At 53.0% G+C, this 20,856-nt stretch overlaps 1 protein-coding gene across 1 annotated transcript; it reads right to left on the bottom strand.

The window, feature by feature from the left end:
- Positions 1–90: 90 nt before the first annotated feature.
- On the bottom strand, positions 91–19,181 carry PLBD2 (phospholipase B domain containing 2). The gene is made up of 12 exons (XM_090291831.1): positions 18,850–19,181; positions 15,378–15,471; positions 13,551–13,709; positions 12,218–12,318; positions 11,784–11,998; positions 6,250–6,347; positions 3,270–3,430; positions 2,544–2,639; positions 2,218–2,289; positions 1,417–1,569; positions 719–881; positions 91–492 (listed from the first exon to the last, which is right to left on the bottom strand). Exons 1-12 carry the CDS (start codon positions 19,119–19,121, stop codon positions 325–327), a joined length of 1,752 nt encoding a protein of 583 aa, XP_090147957.1. The 5' UTR covers positions 19,122–19,181; the 3' UTR covers positions 91–324.
- Between the last annotated feature and the right edge of the window lie 1,675 nt (positions 19,182–20,856).

The raw sequence follows: 20,856 nt of genomic DNA, 5'->3' as shown, positions 1-20,856 counted from the left end.
AGAAGGGGAAGCCTGAAGATGGGGCCCCAGGGCGGGGAGAGAGAAGAGAGAAGGGAGAAAGAGACCCAGAGGGGCAGAGAGAGACAGAGGGCCCTCAGCCACTTCCGGGGAGAGGGAGACAGCTCCGGGCCCCCGTGGGTCCCCTGCCCCGCCCAGGAGAAGACACCCACACCAGAGTGAACCTGGCAGACCCAGGTCCCAGCTCTGCGCACAGCAGGGGCAAAGGCCACAGAGGGGAGGAGCAGGAGGTCAAGGCGGCGGCGGCAGCAGCGTGGCCCCGCTGAGGTCGGCAGGGGCAGAGGGCGGCCGGGCAGCGGGAGCGCCTCAGTCCCACTGGACCTCGATGGGCGAGAACTTCCAGAGGTCGGGCTGGCCCATGTGCAGCAGGCCGCTGAAGGGCGAGGTGCTCCACTGGAACGGCGGCACCTGGTCCCACGTGGGGCCGCTGACGGCCACGAGGCGCAAGGCCTTGGCCAGGGCCGCGCCGGTCACCTGGCAGCAGAGCAGATCACTGAGCGTCAGCCCAGGCTGGGCTCCCAGCAACCCACCCCGGGGGTCCTGGTGCCCGCCCTGATCGGCACCCCAACCACAGCCCAGTCCTGGCCCTGACTCCCGCCCTGCTGCCTGCCTTGACCCAGCCTTCACTGCCGTGCTCTGCGCAGCCATGAGGATGGCCAGGCACACACGCCCCCGCCACCCCCGGGCCCGGTGGCAGCACCTTGACGTCGATGCCACCGTGGGAGCGCTGCTGCAGAGCCTGGAAAGGGTAGGAGCCGTTGGCCGGGTTGAGGTCGGAGCGGGCGGAGATGGCGTTCTCCCCATTGGGCTGGGGGTCGCAGGCTTTGCACAGTGACAGGGGGTCGTGCAGGAAGTCATTGTATCTGGACGTGGGAAGGGAGGGACCATCAGTCATGCTGGGAGGGGAGGCCGAGGAGGGGACCAAACTCCTCCTGGAGCAGCCCCCCGACACAGCCACCTGCTTTCAATGTGCCCGCATCCCTCCCACGACTGGGGTCCCTCGGCCCCTTCCCCTGGTCACCTCATCGCCATCCCGACCTCCGGGGACGCCTCTGGGCTCCCTCCCAGGGCAGGCCAGGGGCCCCACCTGGTCCCTCCGCGACACCCCTGGGGACTCGCACAGTCCTCGTTACACATCAGTGTGAGTGCCTGACGGATTTCTCCATCTCCAGGGCGCAGGGGGCCCCTGAAGACAGTGGGGGACATGCTTTGCGCCTGCATCTCCAGTACCGAGCATAGCGCCCTGCACAGGGGGTTCACTGAGCAGCAGTTGCGTGTCCCCATCTGAGCGGGGCCACAGCCCTGCTGGATCGGCCATTGCACACGTTTGCCCTGCCGGTCCCCAGGCGCGTTGTGAGTGACAATAAAGATCACAGCCTGCTCGCTGTCCCCACGCACCTCATGAGCTGGATCATGGAGGCCATGTCGTGCACCAGTGACTGGTTCCGCTGGAAGATCTGGGCCCGGGGGCTTCTGTCATAGGAGAACCAGTCCCCATACTGAGCCACCAGGGCCTGCAGCCCACTGGCATTGAACACAGTCTCGAAGGACCTGCCGGGGATGAGGACGGTCACTCATTACTCCCACTGACCTCCCTGGCGTGGCTGGGGAGGGGGAGGGGCAGTCACGCCAGAACATGAGCACTAACGACCGTGACCATGAGGAGAGCAATAAAAATGTCTTTTGTTCGTGCTGGGGGTGGCTTGGTGGGGTGACCAAGCTTGGGCTCCGGGGGTACCAGAGACAAGGCTTCAAATCGTGGCTTCACCACTGCCCAGCTACAGAACCTGGCACACCCTCAGGGCCTCAGGGCCACCACCTGTGACACGAGGACAGGGACCACGTTAGCACATTTTAAGGACCAAATGACACGGCCCAGCTAAAGCACAGTGAGCATCAGCAGGGTATGGAGGAGCGGCCCAGTTAAAGCAGAGCCAGCCGGGGGGCCACGGCAGGGCCAGCACCTGAGACGGGCCACCCCCATCACCCTGCAGACTGAGAAGTCATATGAACGCTGATCTAAGCCCTACGGCTGTGCCCCAAAACTGCCAGGGCCTTCCTGGCCAAGAAGGGGGTTGGGTGGGCTTCTTGGCTCTGTGGGTTTAAAGAATCACTTGGGCAGGGCCCCTCACCAGCACAGAGAGCTGAGCGAGGGGTGGGACAGACGCAGCGCGGGGTGGGGCAGGGAGGAACACGTACGGTATGTTGTAGCTGGCCCAGTACGTCTTCTGGTAGAGCTCTGAGGTCTTGTCGGCCACCACGACCATGCCCCTGGGACCAAGAGGGACGGGGCAGGAGTGGTGAGAACAGGGGCTCATGCGGGCCCTGCCCTGCTCAAGAACCCCCGATGGCTCCCCACTGCCTGGAGGTAGATTGTGCCCTGAATGTTTAGTCCCAGTCAGGGCTGCCCTCCCTCCCAGCCTCGCCTTCCGTAGATTTCACTTCCCGGCTGGGCCCGCCTCCAGGCCTTCGCCTCGGCAGCTCCCTCTGCCTGGAGCGCCCTGCCCCTCTCCCCGGGGACTCACGGGATCTGCTCCAGGACGGTGAGCACCCTGCTCCCAGGGCTGGGTCCACTGGGGACGAACGCCTTGTAGTCCACAATCATCCACTGGTTGTTGTACCTGCCAGGCCCAAGGAGGGAGGACTGAACGGCCGTGGGGGCCGTGGGCCCAGGCTCCCCTGCCCCTAGCACCCCACACCGCCAGGGACCACAGGGCACAGGTGGTCTGGGGGGGTCTGGCCACCTGACCGTCACTCTGAAACTGCAGCTTGACCAGGTGTGCTCAAACTCTTCTCTCAACATGCTGTCTGCCTGCTCCAGAGGACTCTGTGGCTCCCCAGTGCTCGCTGGAACACAGCTCAGTTCTGCCCGACCTTCTAAGACCCTCGCTATCCAGTCCCAGCGTCTCTGGTTCACAGGGCCCTCATCCACCCAGGCCCACCCCCTCGGATGGCCCTCCCTACTGTCCCCAGAGCTCTCAAGTTCCAAATTCTCTTCCTGTCCTCCCACTGGGGGCCTTTCCCTGGGTGGAGAAGCCTGCAAGACAGGGGCAAAGGCTTCCTCCCATGAGCCCCAGTTGCCCCACGTATCAAACAAGGGAGGCAACTCTAACGAGAATCCGCGAAAGGGTGCTGCAGTGGGTGAGGGTATACGGCTCTGGTGCCACTTAGGTCCCTCCGGGTCTGAGTACTGGTGGGGAGATTGGTCCATTTCTTGGGTGGGCAGGCCACTGTGCCAGAAGCTCACGCACGTGCCGCTGTTGAACCTCTTGAAGACGTCTGCCCAGGTGTCCCCGTCCACGGCCAAGCGGTTGGCCACGGTGTTGCGCACCCACTCCATCACACAGTCCTGGGGCCGCACGTACTTCCACAGGGCCGGGTTCCTGTTGCCAATGGTGGTCTCCAGCGTCACCTGTGGGAGAGCCGAGGGGGCGCCGCATGAAGGGCCGCCGGACTTACAGCTGGGGTACGCTGCCACCAAGGGGCCGTGCTGCGTCAGTCATAGCTCGTAGGTTGGCTCACAGTTTTAAAACCTCCCATTCTGGTTCAGGTGCATGTTGCTCACTGGTTCCCTGGATGAGCGCTGAGGGGGATCCATGCCCCTGTGTCCAGCTGGGCCCTGGGGAAGAGCCCCCGAAGAGCCCAGGGTGCTGTTCCTAGGGATTCACCCCCTACCAAGTCAGCCAGCTCTCCCCCCAGAGACAGCAGCCCTGTCTACCCCTTTGCTGCAGTTTCACAGGGCAAGCTGGGCGGCTTGAAACTGTCAGCCTGGCAGACGACCATAACCGCCACGAGCTCACAGCCCCCTGGGGAAAACATAGCACAGCTACTAATGCACCTCCCGGCCGCAAGGGAAACAGGGCTGAGGAAGCTAAGAGATTTGCCAAAGGTCATGGCTAGTAAGTGGATGGGCCAGGATTTGATCCTCCAACTTCCAGCATTCAAACCATTGTGTTGGTGGAAATAGAGTCTCTGGGTAGGAGCATTTCACGCCCCCCTGTCCAGGTGTCCTGTGACTCAGTTAAGCGAGCTGGACTTGCTAACGCCGGCAGCTGCGAGCTGTTTCAGGCCGCTGAGCTATGGTATCCTGAGGACAAAGAGACTTTGCTGAGTACTCCATTACTCCCTTGTCCTATCATCTTGTTAGGAACTTGGCCTTAAGGACTTACAGTTCTGTTTTGTACCTAAGCAGTTAATATCTGAACCCCGGTATCCTGTTTTCCCTGTAAGCAATAGGATGTGTATCCTGTAATCGCCACCCTCAGATTTCAATAAAAGGAAGGCGCTTGCTTGCTCAGTGCCGATCCTGCCTGAGCGAGCGGCAGCCCCCCGACCGTCCCACAGTCTGTCTGCTGGAATTGCTTCCGCGCCCTTGACCACTAAGTACTGCGACACATGGCTTGTTCCGCGCTACAGCAGGATATGAGCATGCTTCTCCCTTTTTCATACAAAGCTGGAAAACAGCTAAAAGACAGCAGTAGCCAGAAATGGGATGTTGAAGAGGGACCTGCAAGGCGAGCCTGAGAAGCCATGCCCAGGCAGGCACAGCCTGTTCCCCTCCCTCCACCCCGCTGCTCTTGGCCACCCAAGCCGTGGTCAGAATGAGACCAGCTTGGCCCCCAAAGCCCCGGGGCGAGGGGGGCGGTTGCCCCTCTCTACAGCAGGGGGGTTCTTCACGTGGGGCAGTACCCAGGGAGTCTGCAGACATGGATGGGAACAACATTACATTTTCATGTCCACCAATGTCACACTGAAATTCAGCATCCCCTCCCCTGTTAACACTGGTCACACACCACAGAGGTACTAGCGTTCCCTGAGACTGTCACCCCCAGAAATCACACGGTTTCCCACCCCATGACAGGGCTGCCCATGACTCAAAACATCGCTGATGGCCCTCATCACTTCCGAACGATGCGAGGTGGCACCTGATCCCACGTCGTGCTAATAAAGCAGCATGTATATTTCCAGGGGACTTGGGCACTATTTTGATAAACACGTTGGGTCTCCTTTCTAACTCCACATGTTTTGGTTTACGCACTTAAAAACCTTCTTTTGGGATGGGCTTCAGAGCTCCCCAGACAGCCCAAGGGGTCTGGGGCACAAAACCAGGAAGAACCCGGGTGGAAGGTAAACTTCCCACCTGGACACTTCCCAGGTAACTGGAGCCAACCATTTTGACTGTTCTTCCCCACTGTCCCCACCTGAGACGGCAGCAAGGGGGTCCCCTCACCCGCTGCCAGGCCCTCTCGTGCCTCTTTCAGTGTAAGGGGGCTAAATCCCATGCTCCCTTCAAAAACTAAGATGAAACAGCCCCCCCGCACCCCCAGGGAATCGGCGTCTTCTGCTCCAGGGCCTCTGAAGCCTGGCTGCCTCTCCTCCCCAGCGTCGTCCTGGGGACCGCAGAGCTCACCGCCCGAGCAAAGGCCACCGGGAACAGATTTCTCAATGACTTTGGACCCCGGCCAGGAAAACCAACCAAAACAACACATTGTAAACAACATGTATTCAGAAAACCTGGCCAGGTCAGCGGGGTTTTGCGGAGAGCAGGAGAGAAGGTGGTTCAGAGCAAGGCCGTGTGGGAGGGGGGAGGCTTCTCCTAAACGCTTAAGAACAGAACGACGTCGCTGAGGTCAAGGACATTTCATAAGGGCCCTAACACCCGTGATTTCTGAGGGGCTGCGTTATACTGCAGAGTCCCGGGCCCTGGAGGCCCAGGCGGGGCCTGGGGATCTGCATTTATGAAGCCCCATGGGTACTAGATTCATCGGGCGATCACTTTGTAACTTATATAAATATCTAATCAGTATGTTGTACACCTGAAACTAATATAATAGTGTATGTCAACTGTAAGTAAGTAATTTATTTTTTAGAGAGACAGGGGAAAGAAGGGAGAAAGAGAGGGAGAGAAACATCTATGTGTGAGAGAACTATCCATCAGCTGCCTCCCATCCCCCACCCCCAACTGAAGACCTGGCCTGCAACACAGGCATGTGCCCTCACCAGGAATTGAACCGGTGACCTCCCAATTTGCAGACCGGCACTCAGTCCACTGAGCCACACCAGCCAGGGCTAATTTTTCTTTTAAATAAGCCCCACCCCATGGCCCAAGTGCCATCACGGGAGGATGCGCCTTGTCCCTGGGGTGGCGGTGGGGGCTGCACCACGTGCCTGGCCAAAGCTGCTGGGTGAGGAGCACCCCAGGGAGAACGGTGACAGGAGAGGGAGACTCACCAGCCCGCTGCCCAGGACGTAGAAGTCATCACAGGAGAAGATGCTGCCAGGGTAGGACGAGAACACCACTTTGTTGCCAGGAGCCAGGGGAGAGTCCTCTGTAGGGGGACAGTGTGCCATGGTTGGAGGGATACTAGTCAGACAAGCCCGTGTGGGGGTCCTGCACCCCCACCCATCGAGACTTGGGAGTTCCCAGGTGGGGAGCAGCAGGCCCGGAGCCCCCACACCTTTCTCTTTGCTATTTAGCACACCAGGCACTTGGGTGTGTGTGTGTGTGTGTGTATGTGTGTAAAAGCTAGTAGCAAAATACATATATATTTTTTGCTTGTTTACTAGTACTTTTTTATTTTTTATTACAAAGACCTATTGTAAAAAATATGATTCATCCCTGGCTAGTGTGGCTCCGTGGATTGAGCACCAGACTGCGAACTGAAGGGTCACAGGTTCAATTCCCCATTGGGGCACATGCCTGGGTGGCAGGCTGGACCCTCAGTTGGGGGTGCACGAGAGGCAACAGATTGTGCATCTCTCTCACATAGATGTTTCTCTCCCTCTTTCTTCCCCCTCCCCCCTCTCTAGAAATAAATACTTAAGATATATATATATATATATATATATATATATATATATATATATATATAATCAGAGGGCAATACCCAGAAATCTGAGAGCATGGGCTTTGTTTGGGGAAGTTCTTTTTCCTAGCTTTATGGAGATATAATTGACAAATATTGTCATGATTTAAGATATTCAATGTGATGATTTGATACAGTGTGAAATGATGACTATAACCCAGCTAATTAACACATCCATCACCTCTCGGCTGGTTTGAATTCTGCATAGAAGTGGTATAGGGCTGGATTTGTCTTTTGCTGTCTGGCTCATTTCATTGATCACAATGGCCTCAAGGTCCAGCCACGTTGTTGTAAATGGCAGGATTTCCTCCTTTTATAAGACTGAATAACAAGCCATTGTGTGTGTGTGTGTGTGTGTGTGTGTGTGTGTGTGGTGTTTTCTTTCTCCATTCACCCCTAGATGGACACTTAGGTTGTTTCTGTATCTGAGCTATTGTGAAGAATGCTGCAGTGAACAGGGAGTGCGGATATTAATTTGAGATCCTGATTTCATTCCTTTTGGATAAATACCCAGAAGTGGGATTGCTGGGTCATGTAAGTGCATGGGCTTTGGAGGGAGGAGACCTGGATAGAATGCTGGCCCAGTTTCTCATAAACTGTTTGGCCCACAGCAAGTTACTAAACCATTCTGAGCCTCAGTTCCCTAATCTGGGTCAGAGGGAACTTTCTTTGGTGAGGGAATGTTCTCTACCTTTATTGAATTGCAGTTATAAGACTGTATATGTTTGTCCAAACCCATCAAATTATCCACTCTAAAATGTGTATGTAAGCTATCTATCAATAAAATTCATCCAAAATGAAAATCAGTCTGAGATGTTATTTATCACCCATTAAAATAGGAAAAGTGGAAATGAACCATAATACTCAGCGCTGGCAAACTTGCGGTGAAAGTCGACACCCTCATAGACCGGTGGTGGAAGCGTAAATGGGCCCCCCCAATTTTGGAGGCAATGTGGCTGTATTTATCTAGAGACTAAAATTTTAATTGTGCCCGTCTATGAACCTAGTGTTTCCACTAGGAAACATCTCTCGGGGGGTCTCATGCCCGCCGCAGTGGTGTTTCACACAGCAAAGCCCTGAACATGGCCCAAATCCCACACTGGGGACACGTTAAGTTTAACAAGCAGCTGTTAAAATGTGGACCAAGGGGTATCCAGGGAGATGTATTTCTTCACCTGTGTGGCTGGAATTTGTGGCAGCAAGTATGTATTCACATATCACTAGTGTAATAAAAAGAAATGAAAACAAATGGAAAATTGAGGCACATTTTTTTTAAGTCTAGAGAAAACATAACCAAATGTTCAGAGAAAGGATCTCTGGCGGGTTCTGGGGTGTTCGAGTGATTTTCCTTGCATGTGCATGTTTTGCTATAGCTTCCAATTTCCTGTCACGTGCATGCATGACTTACGTGGTTTTTTTTTAATATATTGAAATGTTAATGGGTACATAGCCATGAGGATGATAAATCTACAGCCACCAACAACCATGTGGATGACTCGCAGAGACATCCTGCTGAGCGGATACAAACGAGGACATTCTGTGCACTCCCATTTATAGAACATTCGCAATCCGGCAAACCTCATCTGTGCTGCAAGAAGCCAGGAGAGACCCTATGCTGGGCTGGCAACAGTACCTGGAGAGGGACAGGAGAGAAGCTTCTGGAGGCTGGGAGTGTTCTGTTTCTTAGTCTGGGTGCCACACTTAGGTGTGCGTTCACCGTGCACAAATTCCAGCTCCACCCTTAGGATGGGCACACTTTCCGGCATGAATGTCAAGTTTGGAAGTTCACTTAGATTTCAATCAAAGGGCATTCGGTTGACATCCTTATGCACACTCCCTGGGCAGAAATCGCCACACTTCTGCACAGACAGATCTGAGCCAGAGAACTGCTGGTCATGGGAGTGACAGCTTTCACATTGTATTAGATGCCGGCCGGGTTCCTCTGCAAAGTGGCCATGCTCAGTTCCAGTCCCATTAGCACTGAGTGAGGGGGTACATTTCCCCGCCCTCTTGCCACGTTCTGGCAACAGTAAGTGTTTAAGTTTGGCCAAGAGGGAGGTACTACAACATCCGGCAGGGCTACCTCCGGGGTTGGGCCAGGCCCTAGGGATGGGGAGGCACGCTGGGGTAGGGGGCCTTAGCCGCCAAGTTTCCACCTTTGACAGGAAGAGTGCACTCATGCCTTCCTCCTGTGGTTCGCAATAAGGGCTGTAACTCTTCCCCTGATTGCACCCACACCATTGCAATGTGACACTGCAGTTCCTTATACCAAGTAGCAGGGTCTAGTGCCCCGGCTCTCGAATCTGAGCTGGTTACCCGACTCGCTCTGAGCATCAGGATGCACTGTCAGTTGTGTAACTGGCCCTCATGAGTCCCTCCACACTTCCCTGCCCGCATGTCACATGCACAAGCCTGAGCTACCCTGCTGGGCTAGCCAAGAAGCTCAGCTACCCCATCGTGCCAGCTGACGGCCAACCCCCGGGCCCGGGAATGAGGCCATGCTAGGTCAGTCAGCTGGCCCTAGCTGACCCCACAAGCATCAGTGAGCCCAACAAGATCAGCCAGGCCGGGCCCAGGACAAAAAAGCATGCAGTTAAAGCTTCTTGGCACTTCCGGCCAAGATGGGAGGCCTAGACAGACATGCTTCAACTCCCTCCACAACTAAGAAGGAATACAACTACCTCAAAACTAGAGACAACCAGAAGTTCCAGAAAATCAAGCTCCATGGAAGTCCAACAAATGAAGATATAAAGAAATACTCATCCAGACAGGTAGGAGGGGCAGAGAGGACGTGGTGTGGTGGTGGCAGCGGCGGCGGCAGTGGCAGGTCGACAGAAAGCGCAGTCAAATATTTTTAAAAAGTCGAGAGGGACACGTGGGGAGCGCTCCCAGCACCAGACCAGACCGCGCAGCTCACGGTCCCAGCACCGGGGAAAATAAAGCCTCATTGCTTCTGACTGTGCAGACCAGTGGGGGTTGGGACGGAGGCAGAAACTGCTGGTTTCTCAGTAGAGTTCGCTTATTTAAAGGGTCCCCACCATCCTGAACGTCCACAGACTCATCCACTCTGGGAACTGCCAGGGCAGCAGCTAGAGAGGCGCCAGTCCCACACGGAAGTGGGAGAGGTGCCCAGAGAAGGGGCGAATGCTGAGCAAGCGGCATTGTTCCCTCTCAGACCCCTCCCCCACATACAGCGCCACGATGTGGTGAAACGGGTCGCCCTGTGCTGATGAATATCTAAGGCTCTGCCCCTCACAATGTAACAGGTGAAACAGCTCTACCTGGGACACAGATGCAAACACACACAGGAGCCTGTCAAAATAAGGAGACAGAGAAGTATCGCCCAAAAGAGGGAACAGATCAAGACTCCAGTGAGAGAACTAAGCGACGAGGAGATAGCCAACCTAGCAGATGAGGAGATGGCCAACCTAACAGACACAGAGTTCAAAACACTGGTGATAAAGATGCTCACAGACTTGACAGATATGCTTAAGTACGGCAAACGCATAAGAGAAGAAGTGAAGGCTATGCTACGTGAAACGAAGGAAAATCCACACAAAACCAAAGGTGAAGAGAAGGAAACCAAGGTTCAAATCAATGATTTGGAATATAAGGAAGAAAAAAACAGTCAACCAGTGCAGAATGAGAAAACAAGAACTGAAAAAAATGAAGAGAGGCTTAGGAACCTCTGGGACAACTTTAAACGTGCCAACATCCGAACCATAGGGGTGCCATAAGGAAAAGAGGAAGAGCAAGATATCAATAGCTTATGTGAAAAAATAATTAAGGAAAACTTCCCATATTTGGTGAAGGAAATAGACATACAAGTCCAGGAAGCACAGAGAGTCCCAAACAAGCTACCCAAAGAGGACCACACCAAGACACATCATAATTAAAATGCCAAAGGTTCAAGATAAAGAGAGAATCTTAAAAGCAGCAAGAGAAAAGCAGAGAGTTACCTACAAAGGGGTGCCTATAAGACTGTTAGCTGATTTCTCAAAAGAAACTTTGCAGGCGAGAAGGGACTGGCAGGAAGTATTCAAGGTGATGAAAGCAAGGACCTACAACCAAGATTACTCTATCCAGCAAAGTTATCATTTAGAATGGAAGGGCAGATGAAGTGCTTCCCAGACACGGTAAAGTTAAAGGAGTTCATCATCACCGAGCCCTTATTATATGAAATGTTAAAGGAACTTATTTAAGAAAAGGAAGATCAACACTATGAACATTAAAATGACAACAAACTCACAACTATCAACAACTGAATCTAAAAAATAAAAACAAAACCAAACTAAGCAAACCAGAATAGGAACAGAATCATGGGTATGGGGATCATTTGGAGGGTTATCAGCTGGGAGGGGGGAGGGGGAGAAATGGGGAAATGGTTCAGGGATTAAGAAGCGTAATTGGTTGATACAAAATAGACAAGGGGAAGTTAAGAATAATATAGGAAAGGGTGAAGCCAAAGAACTTATATGTATGACCCATGGACATGAACTAATGGGGGTGGGGTTGCTAGGGGAAGGGGAGTACTGGGCAGAGGGGAGCAAAGGGAAAAGAAATTGGGACACCTGTAACAACATAATCAATAAAATATACTTAAAAAAAAACAAACCCCTTGCAGTCGACCCATAGACGTGACAAAAACAAATGGTTGTTTTAAGCTTTTGTTGTTTTAAATGTGGAGGTGATTTGTTATGCAGCAAAACCTAACAGATACACTTTGTGAAATAAAACCCTAGAGGAAATTAAAGTGTTAAAAATAAGATGAACTCTTAGAATGGCCCTACAGTGGCCATGGTGTGTCCGGGGCCAAGGCCCGCATCTCCTAGCAGCCCCCACCCCCGCCCTGTGTGCCCATATCCACGCTCACACACAGATACACCCACATCCACCCACCTTGGGGGCCTTCCCGGAACTGGAACCAGTACTTCTTGATGATGCGCAGCATGTTCTGGTAGGAGTTCCAGGTATTATGGGCGACCAGGAGGTCACTGTGGCCGGGCAGCAGCTTGATGAGGGCAGAGCAGGAGCCAGAGCCCACAGTATGCCTGGTCTTGGTCTTATTCAGGGCCAGCTCTAAATCTTCCAGGTCCCCAGAGAGCTGCAGCAGTCTGAGGAGGCCGGGCACCACGGGTCACCACGCCTGCTCAGTGCTGTTACAGACCAGACCCGTGGCGCAGCGGAGGACGCTCCGCCTCTCGGAGGTTAGGGGATCGGTCTGAGCCCATGTAGACAGGAAGTGGCAGAGCTGGTACTAGAGCCCAGGTCTGTCTGACTATGAAGTGTGCGGTCCTCTCCCCTACCCTGTCCACTCTGGGGGTGGCACTTACAGGAACCCCAAGGGTTTGATGGTGAAGTTCCCAGTTGGAAAGGTCACGCTGCCTTCATAGCTGTCCTCTAGGCCTTTCAGCTGCAGGAGGGTCAGCCGCACCTGGGGAGGGGGGAGAGGGAGGGTGAGACCTCTCCCCCAGGCTTATGCCTTTTCCTGCAGTGGGAGGGGCTCTGGCCTGGGAGAGGCCCAGGTGCTCTCTCCAGGCTCCAGCCAGCCCTGACACCCCCTTAAACCACCACCTACCCCTCCATGCCAAGTGCCTTCCTGCCTTCAAGTAATCAACTGTATGCTCCTGCCCTGTGCCAACTCCCAAATCACACCCACTTAAAGAGTCCAGCACAAAGTCACCTCCTCCAGGAAGCCTCCCGGGCAGTTCTCACTTTAGCTACTGGCTGCACTGCTGTGTCAGGGCACCTGTCTCATGTGGCTGACTTCTCCCCATCGTCACTGTCTTTGCTCTGTAACCATGGAATATCATCACTGTGTCCCCACGGGGCCTTGGCCTGTGCTGGGCATCCACCAGGCTTTCAATAAGCATCTGCAAGATGGATGGTGTGTGGAGCAGTTGATAGATGGGTGTGTGGGTGGAGAGATGAGTAACGGATGGGTGAATGGGTAATGAGAGAGAAAGAAAGAACCTGTCTAGTGAGGGTGTGAGCAGGTGGGTGGGTGGACAGTGAGAAATTCTTATTAGCGGCAGGTGCACACCTGGCCTAGGTGAGGTGCAGGTGCCCACAGACACTGACAGCCACTGTCTAGAGACTGCCTGGGGTGTGCACTTCGCAGTTAAACTCTGGACGTGTTGCAAGGAACGCATAAATAAATTACTTCACTGGTGACCTGGCCAGTGGCCCAAAGGCAGAGTGCCCTACCTGGGTCTTGGCTGAGCAGGAGCTCGTTCAAGCAAAGGAAAACAAAACTTCCTGGGATTTCCAGTTCGCCCCTTTCCCTTCCTTTTTTATAAAGACTGTTTTCTGATGTAATCAATTGATCAAGCCACCTCCCTTGTTTGCAAGTAAGACAGCATGCTGACAATGAACTACAGTGGTCCTTTGACAGCAGGGGGCAGACGGGCTGGAGAGACAGGCGGGCGAGGCAGGCAGCTGGAGTCCCAGCAGAGGGTGGGTGGCCAGAGGGAAGGAAGGACAGGTGGCGGGTAAACAGACGGGTGAGTGGCAGGTCAGCTAGGAGGGACGGTGACGATGAAGGACACATTGAAGGGCCGGCCAAGAGGGGCAGGAGACAGATGAGTCACCAGCAGGAAGAGCAGCAGCCACAGAGGTGGCAGGTCCCCAAAGGGGACCCAACCCTCCACCCCATCCCACGCCCACCTGGTGCCAGTAAGCAGAGTCCTTGTTCAGCTCCATCGCCCCCTGCACCCACTCCAGGTTGGCTTCCAGGAAGCTCTTGAGCCTCTCACAGTAGCCGACTTCGTACTCGAAGGGGCCGCAGTAATTCACCACCGTGTTCATCCAGTGCATGTAGATGAGCTGCAGGGAGCAGGAGGTGGGCGAGGGCCGGGCAGCCCGGCTGCCCTCTTCCCTGAGGACCCCACGCGCTCCCCACTCAGGCTACGATTCCTCACCCCCACCCAGGGCTTGAAGGAGCCAGGCACCATGACAAGGCCGCCTCTGCACCTTGGCTCACGCTGGTTCCTCTCCCTGAAGGCCCTTCCCACCCACCCAGCTCTCACCCCACAGGGCCCGATGCCTCTGCACATCTGCCTCCTCTGAAAGCCTTCGGCATCCAAAGTCTGCCCTAGATTACACCTCCTCTCTTACCGGGGACCCCAACCTACCGAAGTGTTCACTCAATCAGTCAGTGCGGCACAGGCCCGGCCCAGGGTCTGGCCACCTCCCCAGACATGGCGCCCAAAACTGCCACCGGGTGTCAGAATGAGAAGTGTGGGCTTTATAAAAGACTGTCACACGGCATGCTGTCCTCTGTGACATGCCTGTTCCCTCTCGCCTTCTGTCATGCTGCACTGTGTGACTGGCGTGTACGCTCTGGTCCCCCATTCACCAGCTGGTGGCATCTGGGTGTTCCCACCTCGGAGTGGCTTTGAACACCTCGTGCATCCTCAGTTCACCTCTAGGGACTAGGGCACGTGCGTGTCTGACTCTACAAGTTGATGCCAAATTATTTTCCAAAGTGGGTGCCGCCCAGTGTGGATGCATGACGGTCCCACCACAGCCTCACCCACTTCTGATGCTGTCTGACTTCTGAAATGTATGACTATCCCTTTCATAAAGTTCTAAGTCAAGTACAGAAAAATAATATGTTGTTTAAGGCTTCATCACGTGTTGTAAAACTAGTGTAACAAAACTTAGGTAGTGGGAATAACCCAAATGTCCATCCACTGATGACTGGATAAATAGCAAATCCATGACATGGAATATTACTTGGCCATAAAAAGGAATGAAGTACTGACACCTGTTACAGTGTGGATGGACTTTATAAACATCACGCTCAGTGAAAGAAGCTCGTTACAAAAGACCAGATACTGTAGGATTCCATTTATATAAAATGTCAAGAATAACCAAGTTTATAGACACATGAAGTAGATTAGTGGCTGCCAGGGGCTGGGGTGAGGAGGGGAAAAGGAAGGTGACTGCTCATGGGCATGGGGTTTCTTTCTGGGGTGGTGAGAACGTTCTGGAATTAAATAGTGGTGATGGCTGCACAACCTTATAAAGATATTTTAAAAACCACTCAATTGGGCATTTTAAAATAGTGAGTTTTATGGCCTATGAATTGTATCTCAATATAAATGACTAACTGAATTAATGGATGAATGGAAATGGTAGTTGCCACATTGAGGGTTGGGGTGCCTCTGGGGGAAAGGGAAATGGGGGATGGGCTTGGGAGGGGGCTTCGATAATATCAGTAACAGCCTAGGTTTCAGCCTGGGTGTTCACTTTATTACTATGCTTTGTAACTTGGAATATGTTATGTGTTTTTTATATGCATTAAATAGTGCCTCGTGTAAATTTCTAAGGAATGCATGTGAGCCTTTTCTCTCCAACTAGATGCAGGGCTGGGGGCGGGGGCGGGAAGCCCACTCTGCACATAGCTCAGCACTCTCCACAGCTCCATGGGGAACACGTTGGGTGGGGTGGGGGAGACGGGAGCCCTGGGCCTCCCCACCGGGCCCTTACCTCCTGGGACACGGCAGCCTCCACCACTCCTGCAGCGTAGGCCTGCAGGCTGTCGTTGTAGCGGCCATTCGTGTGCAGCTCCAGCAAGGCCCACCTGGACAGGGAGGAGAGAGGACACTGGGTCAGCATGGCGACAGGTGCGACGCTGGCCCTCAGCTCAGCAGACAGCCGTTGCCAGTGTTAAGCCATCATAAACAGGGATGAACTGTTTTTCACGTGAACGTCTGTCTGTCTGTCTATCTGTCTTTGTGCACTTGTCTGGCTAAATCCCTAAAAGAGGAAATATTGGATCACAGGGAATATGTAGTTTTACTTTTAATGGATCTTGACAAGCATCCTCCCAGCCAAAGCTGTACTAGTCTCCATTCCAATCCCACAGGACCTCCAGCTGACATCTCTTGAGGGCTTCCTCTTTGCCAGGCACTGCCCCAGTTACTCGGACACCTATGAACTCTTTCATCCCCATGACAACCCTACGATCCTACAGAGCCGGCACCGTTAGGTGCCCGTCCTACAGAACAGGAGGAAATTAAAGTACAGAGCTCCATAACTGCTGCGGTAGAAGGCACTGCTGTCCCCTCTGCCCATGTCCATGCCCTTTGTTGGGTCACTCTGCCGTCCCTACCGCAAATGACCAGGATCCTTGCCCGCCCCCTTCATCTGGGCTTGGTCGTGCCATGTGACTTTGGCCATATGGGGAGTCATGACTGTGGGTGGAAGGGACGGTGCCAGTGTCAACCTTAGCTTTCAGGAGACCTGTGCTGCCCCCTGACCTCCTGTGCTTTTGCTATCGCCACACAAAGAACACGCCCTGCCCAGCCCACTGGTCCCTGGAGGCCTTGGGCAGATCACTGCACCTCTTAAGACACACAGAGCCGACCAGGTCTGCAGATCTACAGCACAAAGCAGAGCTGCCCGGTTGCCCCATGGACCCACGAGGTTACACGGTTGCTGTTTTAAGCCACCAGGTGTGGGTGGTAGTTTGTTACACAGCATGTTGCCCAATACTAGCTGATACACTTGCCAAAGGTCAGGGAGCTAACAAAAGGCAGAGCCAGGATGCAATTCTAGGCGGCCTGGCCCCCACTGCCCCTGTGCAATCACACTTCTCAGACACTAATGTGCATGCAGGTCACTGGAAGATCTTATGAGGAAGCCGACTCTGATCAGGACGTCTGGGGTAAAGCCCCAAATTCTGTATTTCTACCTGCCAGTCCCCAACCACACTAGGGTATATACTGCCTTTCTAGAAGGTACAAACTGCTGTCCGCCCACTTCCTTGCTTAAAATGATTCCTATCAATCATTTTCATCTTTGCTAAGGTGATAGTTAAAAAGTTCAATCGTGCTATTTTAATTGTAGTCCCTTAATTAGTTGTTACGTATATCTTCTTATTTTTATTGGTCATTTACAATTCTTTGGTTGGGTCCTCTATCCCATTCTAGGTGAAGAGTCAAATGCCCTTCACTAACTGAGACAGTCACCCACAGATCAGAGGTTCTTTCTTTCCCCTTACCCCTGAGTTCTCAAGACGGTGTCTTTGAGGGCCTCAGTTTCCCTGATTATAAAATGGGGCTTCTGATATGGTTTTCCCTACATCACAGCCCCAAGTGCTGTCAGGCTCAGAGGGGAAGGGGCATGCGAGTCTAAGAGGAGGGAATGAGGGACCGGACAGAAAAGATGCTGGAATGCTGAAGTGAGAGAGAGAAGGGTGAGGCCTGGGCTGGCATCTCAGGCCTCAGTTCTCCCATCTGTAAACGGGGGGCAATGGGTACGTCCTCCTTTCTTTTACTCATTCCTTCCTTCAGTAAATAAACAGAGGTGCTTTCTGCAATCCCAGTGACTTTCCCTTTAAGCTATATCTTCAGGTGAAGAAACAGGTTCAGAGAGGTGCAGTGATCTGCCCAAGGTCACAGAGCGGAGAAGCTGGCCTGCAAGAGCCTTCTATGCAGCACAATCAATGAAGCCCTCTCTCCACTTGTTCTCCATAACTGAGGGCAAGGCAGCCCAGTGAGGGCCTTCTGGTGCCAAAGCCCCCTCCCCAGGCTGGGCCTCGCCTCTGTGCTTCCTCTTGTAGCTGGCATCCAGGCAGAGATGTGCCATGCCCTCTTGGCTCTGCTAAGCAGGGCCAAAGACATGTGAGTCAGCAGAGAATGGGTCTCCAGATTCCAGAGTCACGGTGCCACAGAGCTCTGGTTCCCTCCAGGGATGCCAGCCAACCCTGTGGCCTCTTCTCCCTGGGAGCCTTTCCAGATTAGCTCCACCCAGCTCCTGTGTCTACAGCAAAACTTCCCTTCTATCTGAAACCATCCCAAGTGCCATAAAGCACCAGAACGAGGATGACATGTGTCCCCCCCAACACCTGCAGGAATCTTTAATGCATGCCAGTAAATGGGATGTGGGCAGCAGCGGCCATGCCTGCTGGAGGGGTGAGCCCAGGACGGGATAGGAAGCCGAGTTCCCTAGGAACCCCAGGAAAAGCTGGATCCAGGGCCTGTACCCTGCTGACAAGGTTTGAAGCAGATTTCCCCCTCCTGCTGACTCAGGCTTCCCCTCCGGAATGGTCTCCGCCACTGAATGGGGAACCCTCGCCTGCGCAGTTCCGTGTCCCCAAGGCCAAGTACACCAGGCGAGTGAATGAATGAATGGGCCCAACCCCTGATACAAGGCCTGAGAGGAGTGTCCTGCCCAACCTCCCAGCCGAAGCACATCCTCAAAACCTGGGCCACAGAAGGGGAAATGGGAGCGCAGACAGGCAGAGGAGGTAGGTGGGCGTCACACAACACGATGACAGTCCCAGAGAGAAGGGTAGTGACCATGGCCGCCAAGGATGGCGCACTTGGCTCCACACGATGCATCTGACCAAGCGACTTTCCCCTGGACCAGGACAGAAGGAAGGGAGGAGCCAAGCCCAGGCAATGACACTGTCCGGGTCAATGTGAACGTAGGGTCCCTGTTTTCTGACTAGCCTGTAATCCAGGCTCAATCCTGAGGCCCTGGTTCCGGAACAGAAGGAAGGGGCTGGTCCCCATGGTGTAAAGTACAAAATCAAGAGTGAAAGTTTGTTCCCCGGGGAGCTCACCACCCCACGTGCCCAGGCGGTGCGGAAGTGAAGTACGGGGGCTGGCCTCCGTGGGAAGAGAAGTTGTTGCGTTACCCACCAGCCACGGACCTGGCCGGGATGGGGGTACTGCGGCCCTGATCACAAGGAACTGGTCTCTCGGGGGACAGAGGTGCTGTCACTCCAGGCTAAAGGCAAGGAGCTGGTGGTCCCCATGAGTTGAGGGATGCTCCGTCGGCTCCCACCCAGTCAGGGACCTGGTCCAGATGGTGGTGCTGCCTCCTCAGAAGCGGGAAACTGACCCCCAGGGAGGCAGGGGCACCGTCACCGGGAAGAGGCTGGTCCTAGACAGGCGGGGCCCGGCGCCCACGCCGCCCCGGCTCGGTCCGCTCGGATGCGGTCAGCCCTTACCCGGTCTCGTGAATGGCGTTGGTGAGACTGGCCCAGGCCACAGCCTCAGGGTGGCGGCCATCCACCAGGCGCAGCTGGCCCGTCTCGGTGTCCAAGAGCACCGAGCGGCTTCGGGAGGCGGGGGGGACCGGCCACTCAGGCCCCCGGGAGTCCTTCGGGGTCGGGACTGCGCCCGTCAGGCCGCTCAGGAACAGCCCGACCAGCAGGGCCAGCGCCCGCGGCTGCGCCAGGGCCAGGCGGGCGCTGCGGGTGACGCACACTGGGGCCACCATCGCCGCGCGGAGCCAGGCACCGCAGCCCGGCGGAGGTGACTGCACTCAGCCGCGCCGGGCGGGGAGAGGGCAAGCCCCGGGGAGAGGCGGGACTTGGGCCGAGCTCTTCCGGGTGGGCGGGGCCCGGAGTGGGGCTAAGGGGCGGGGCCCATCTTAAAGAGCCCGGCACCCCGTCCCCCTTAGAAAACTGCCTAGCACGCTTGCCCCAACTTATTATTTTTCAAAATTCAAACATCGAGCAAAGTTGCAAGGAGGAGAGTAAATATCCATATGTTTGCCACCAACTGCTAATACTTTGTTACATTTAATCAATTTATCTTTATATATATTTTTGCTCAATCATTTGAGAGTTCATTGAAGGCGCTGTGACGTGTCAACCCTAAATGCAGCAGATGGGCAGTATCTTGTAAGAGAAAAGACATCACCCTACATAACCACAATATACCATTGTAATAGTCAGGAAATTTGCCATTCCTTTAATACTATTATCTCATACAGAGTTTTATTCAAAATTTTCCAGTTGTCTCAAAGAAGTTCTTTACTTACTTTCATTTATTTAGATCCAGGATCCACTCTTCACACAATACACAAGAATAAACTTTTAAATGATGAAAATCTAAATGTAAAAATGAAACTGCAGTCCTAGAAGAAAATATGGGTAAATTCCTCCATAACTTATCAATGGAAAAAGGTTTTCTAATTATGACTCAGAATCCAAATGCAATGAAACATGAATACATTTGACTACACAGAATTTTCTTTAACTTCTCCATGTCCAAAACAAAGTCAAAAAACAACTGACAAACGGGGAAAAAATATTTACAACATTTCATAAAGGGCTAATACTACTAACCTATGAAGAACTCTTCAAATTTGAGGCGGAGGACTGAAAACCAGATAGAAAAATGGGCAAAAAATATAAACAGACAACTTGTGAAAAAAGATGTAAAGATGACTCTTGAACTTACAGAAAACGATTGCTTCATTCGCTGTAAGAGAAATGCAAACTATAGCTACACTGAGGATAAAAGTTTGGAGAAATATACACAGAAAACAAATACGTGCATGAAAAAACTGGTGAGATCTGAATAAGGTCTGTAATTTAGTTAAAAGTATACCAAGTACAGTGCCAGGTGGTTACTTGAAATGCCGCGGGGAACACTATGTAAAGTATATGATTGTCTAACCACTAAGCTGTACACCCGAAACCAACAAATAATACTTAAAGTAAACTGTAATTTAAAAATAAAAATAAGAATAAATTATATTTGATTCTTTAATCCATTAAAATTTATTTTGGTATACAGTAAAAATAGAAATAAAATAAAAAAATTTTAAGCTCTGGCTGGTGTGACTCAGTGGGTTGAGTGCTGGCCTGCAAACCGAAAGGTCGTCAGTTCAATTCCTGGTCAGGGCACAGGCCTGAGTTGTGGGCCAGGTCACCAGCTGGGGGCGTGAGAGAGGCAACCAAGTGTTGTTTCTCTCTCACATCAATGTTTCTCTCCCTCTCTTTCTCCCTTTCTTCCCCTTCTCTAAAAACTAAATAAAATCTTTAAAGAATAATAATAATAATTTTTAAAAATTTAAGTATTGTATTGATGTCAATTTCCGTATTTTAAATCGTACTCTGGTTATATAGAATGTTATCATTGGGAGAAACTGGGAAAAGGTTACACAGAAATTGTACTACTTTCAAAAAAAGTTTTTAAGAAAACCACACTGAAATATCACTGCT

This window comes from Furipterus horrens, unplaced genomic scaffold, assembly GCF_987537825.1.
Source record: "Furipterus horrens unplaced genomic scaffold, mFurHor1.1.pri manual_scaffold_11, whole genome shotgun sequence".
Classification (NCBI taxonomy): Eukaryota; Metazoa; Chordata; class Mammalia; order Chiroptera; family Furipteridae; genus Furipterus; species Furipterus horrens.
Note: the sequence above shows the minus strand (reverse complement) of the source record. Positions and strands in the feature narration are given on the sequence as shown.

Coding starts and splice junctions, on each gene's coding strand:
- PLBD2 (XM_090291831.1), bottom strand. CDS start 19,121: ATGGTGGCCCCAGTGTGCGTCACCCGCAGCGCCCGCCTGGCCCTGGCG. Junction 12,319..13,550: donor ACTCTGCTTACTGGCACCAG/GTGGGCGTGGGA, acceptor CCCCCTCCCCAG/GTGCGGCTGACCCTCCTGCA. Junction 1,570..2,217: donor TGGGCCAGCTACAACATACC/GTACGTGTTCCT, acceptor CATCCCCGGCAG/GTCCTTCGAGACTGTGTTCA.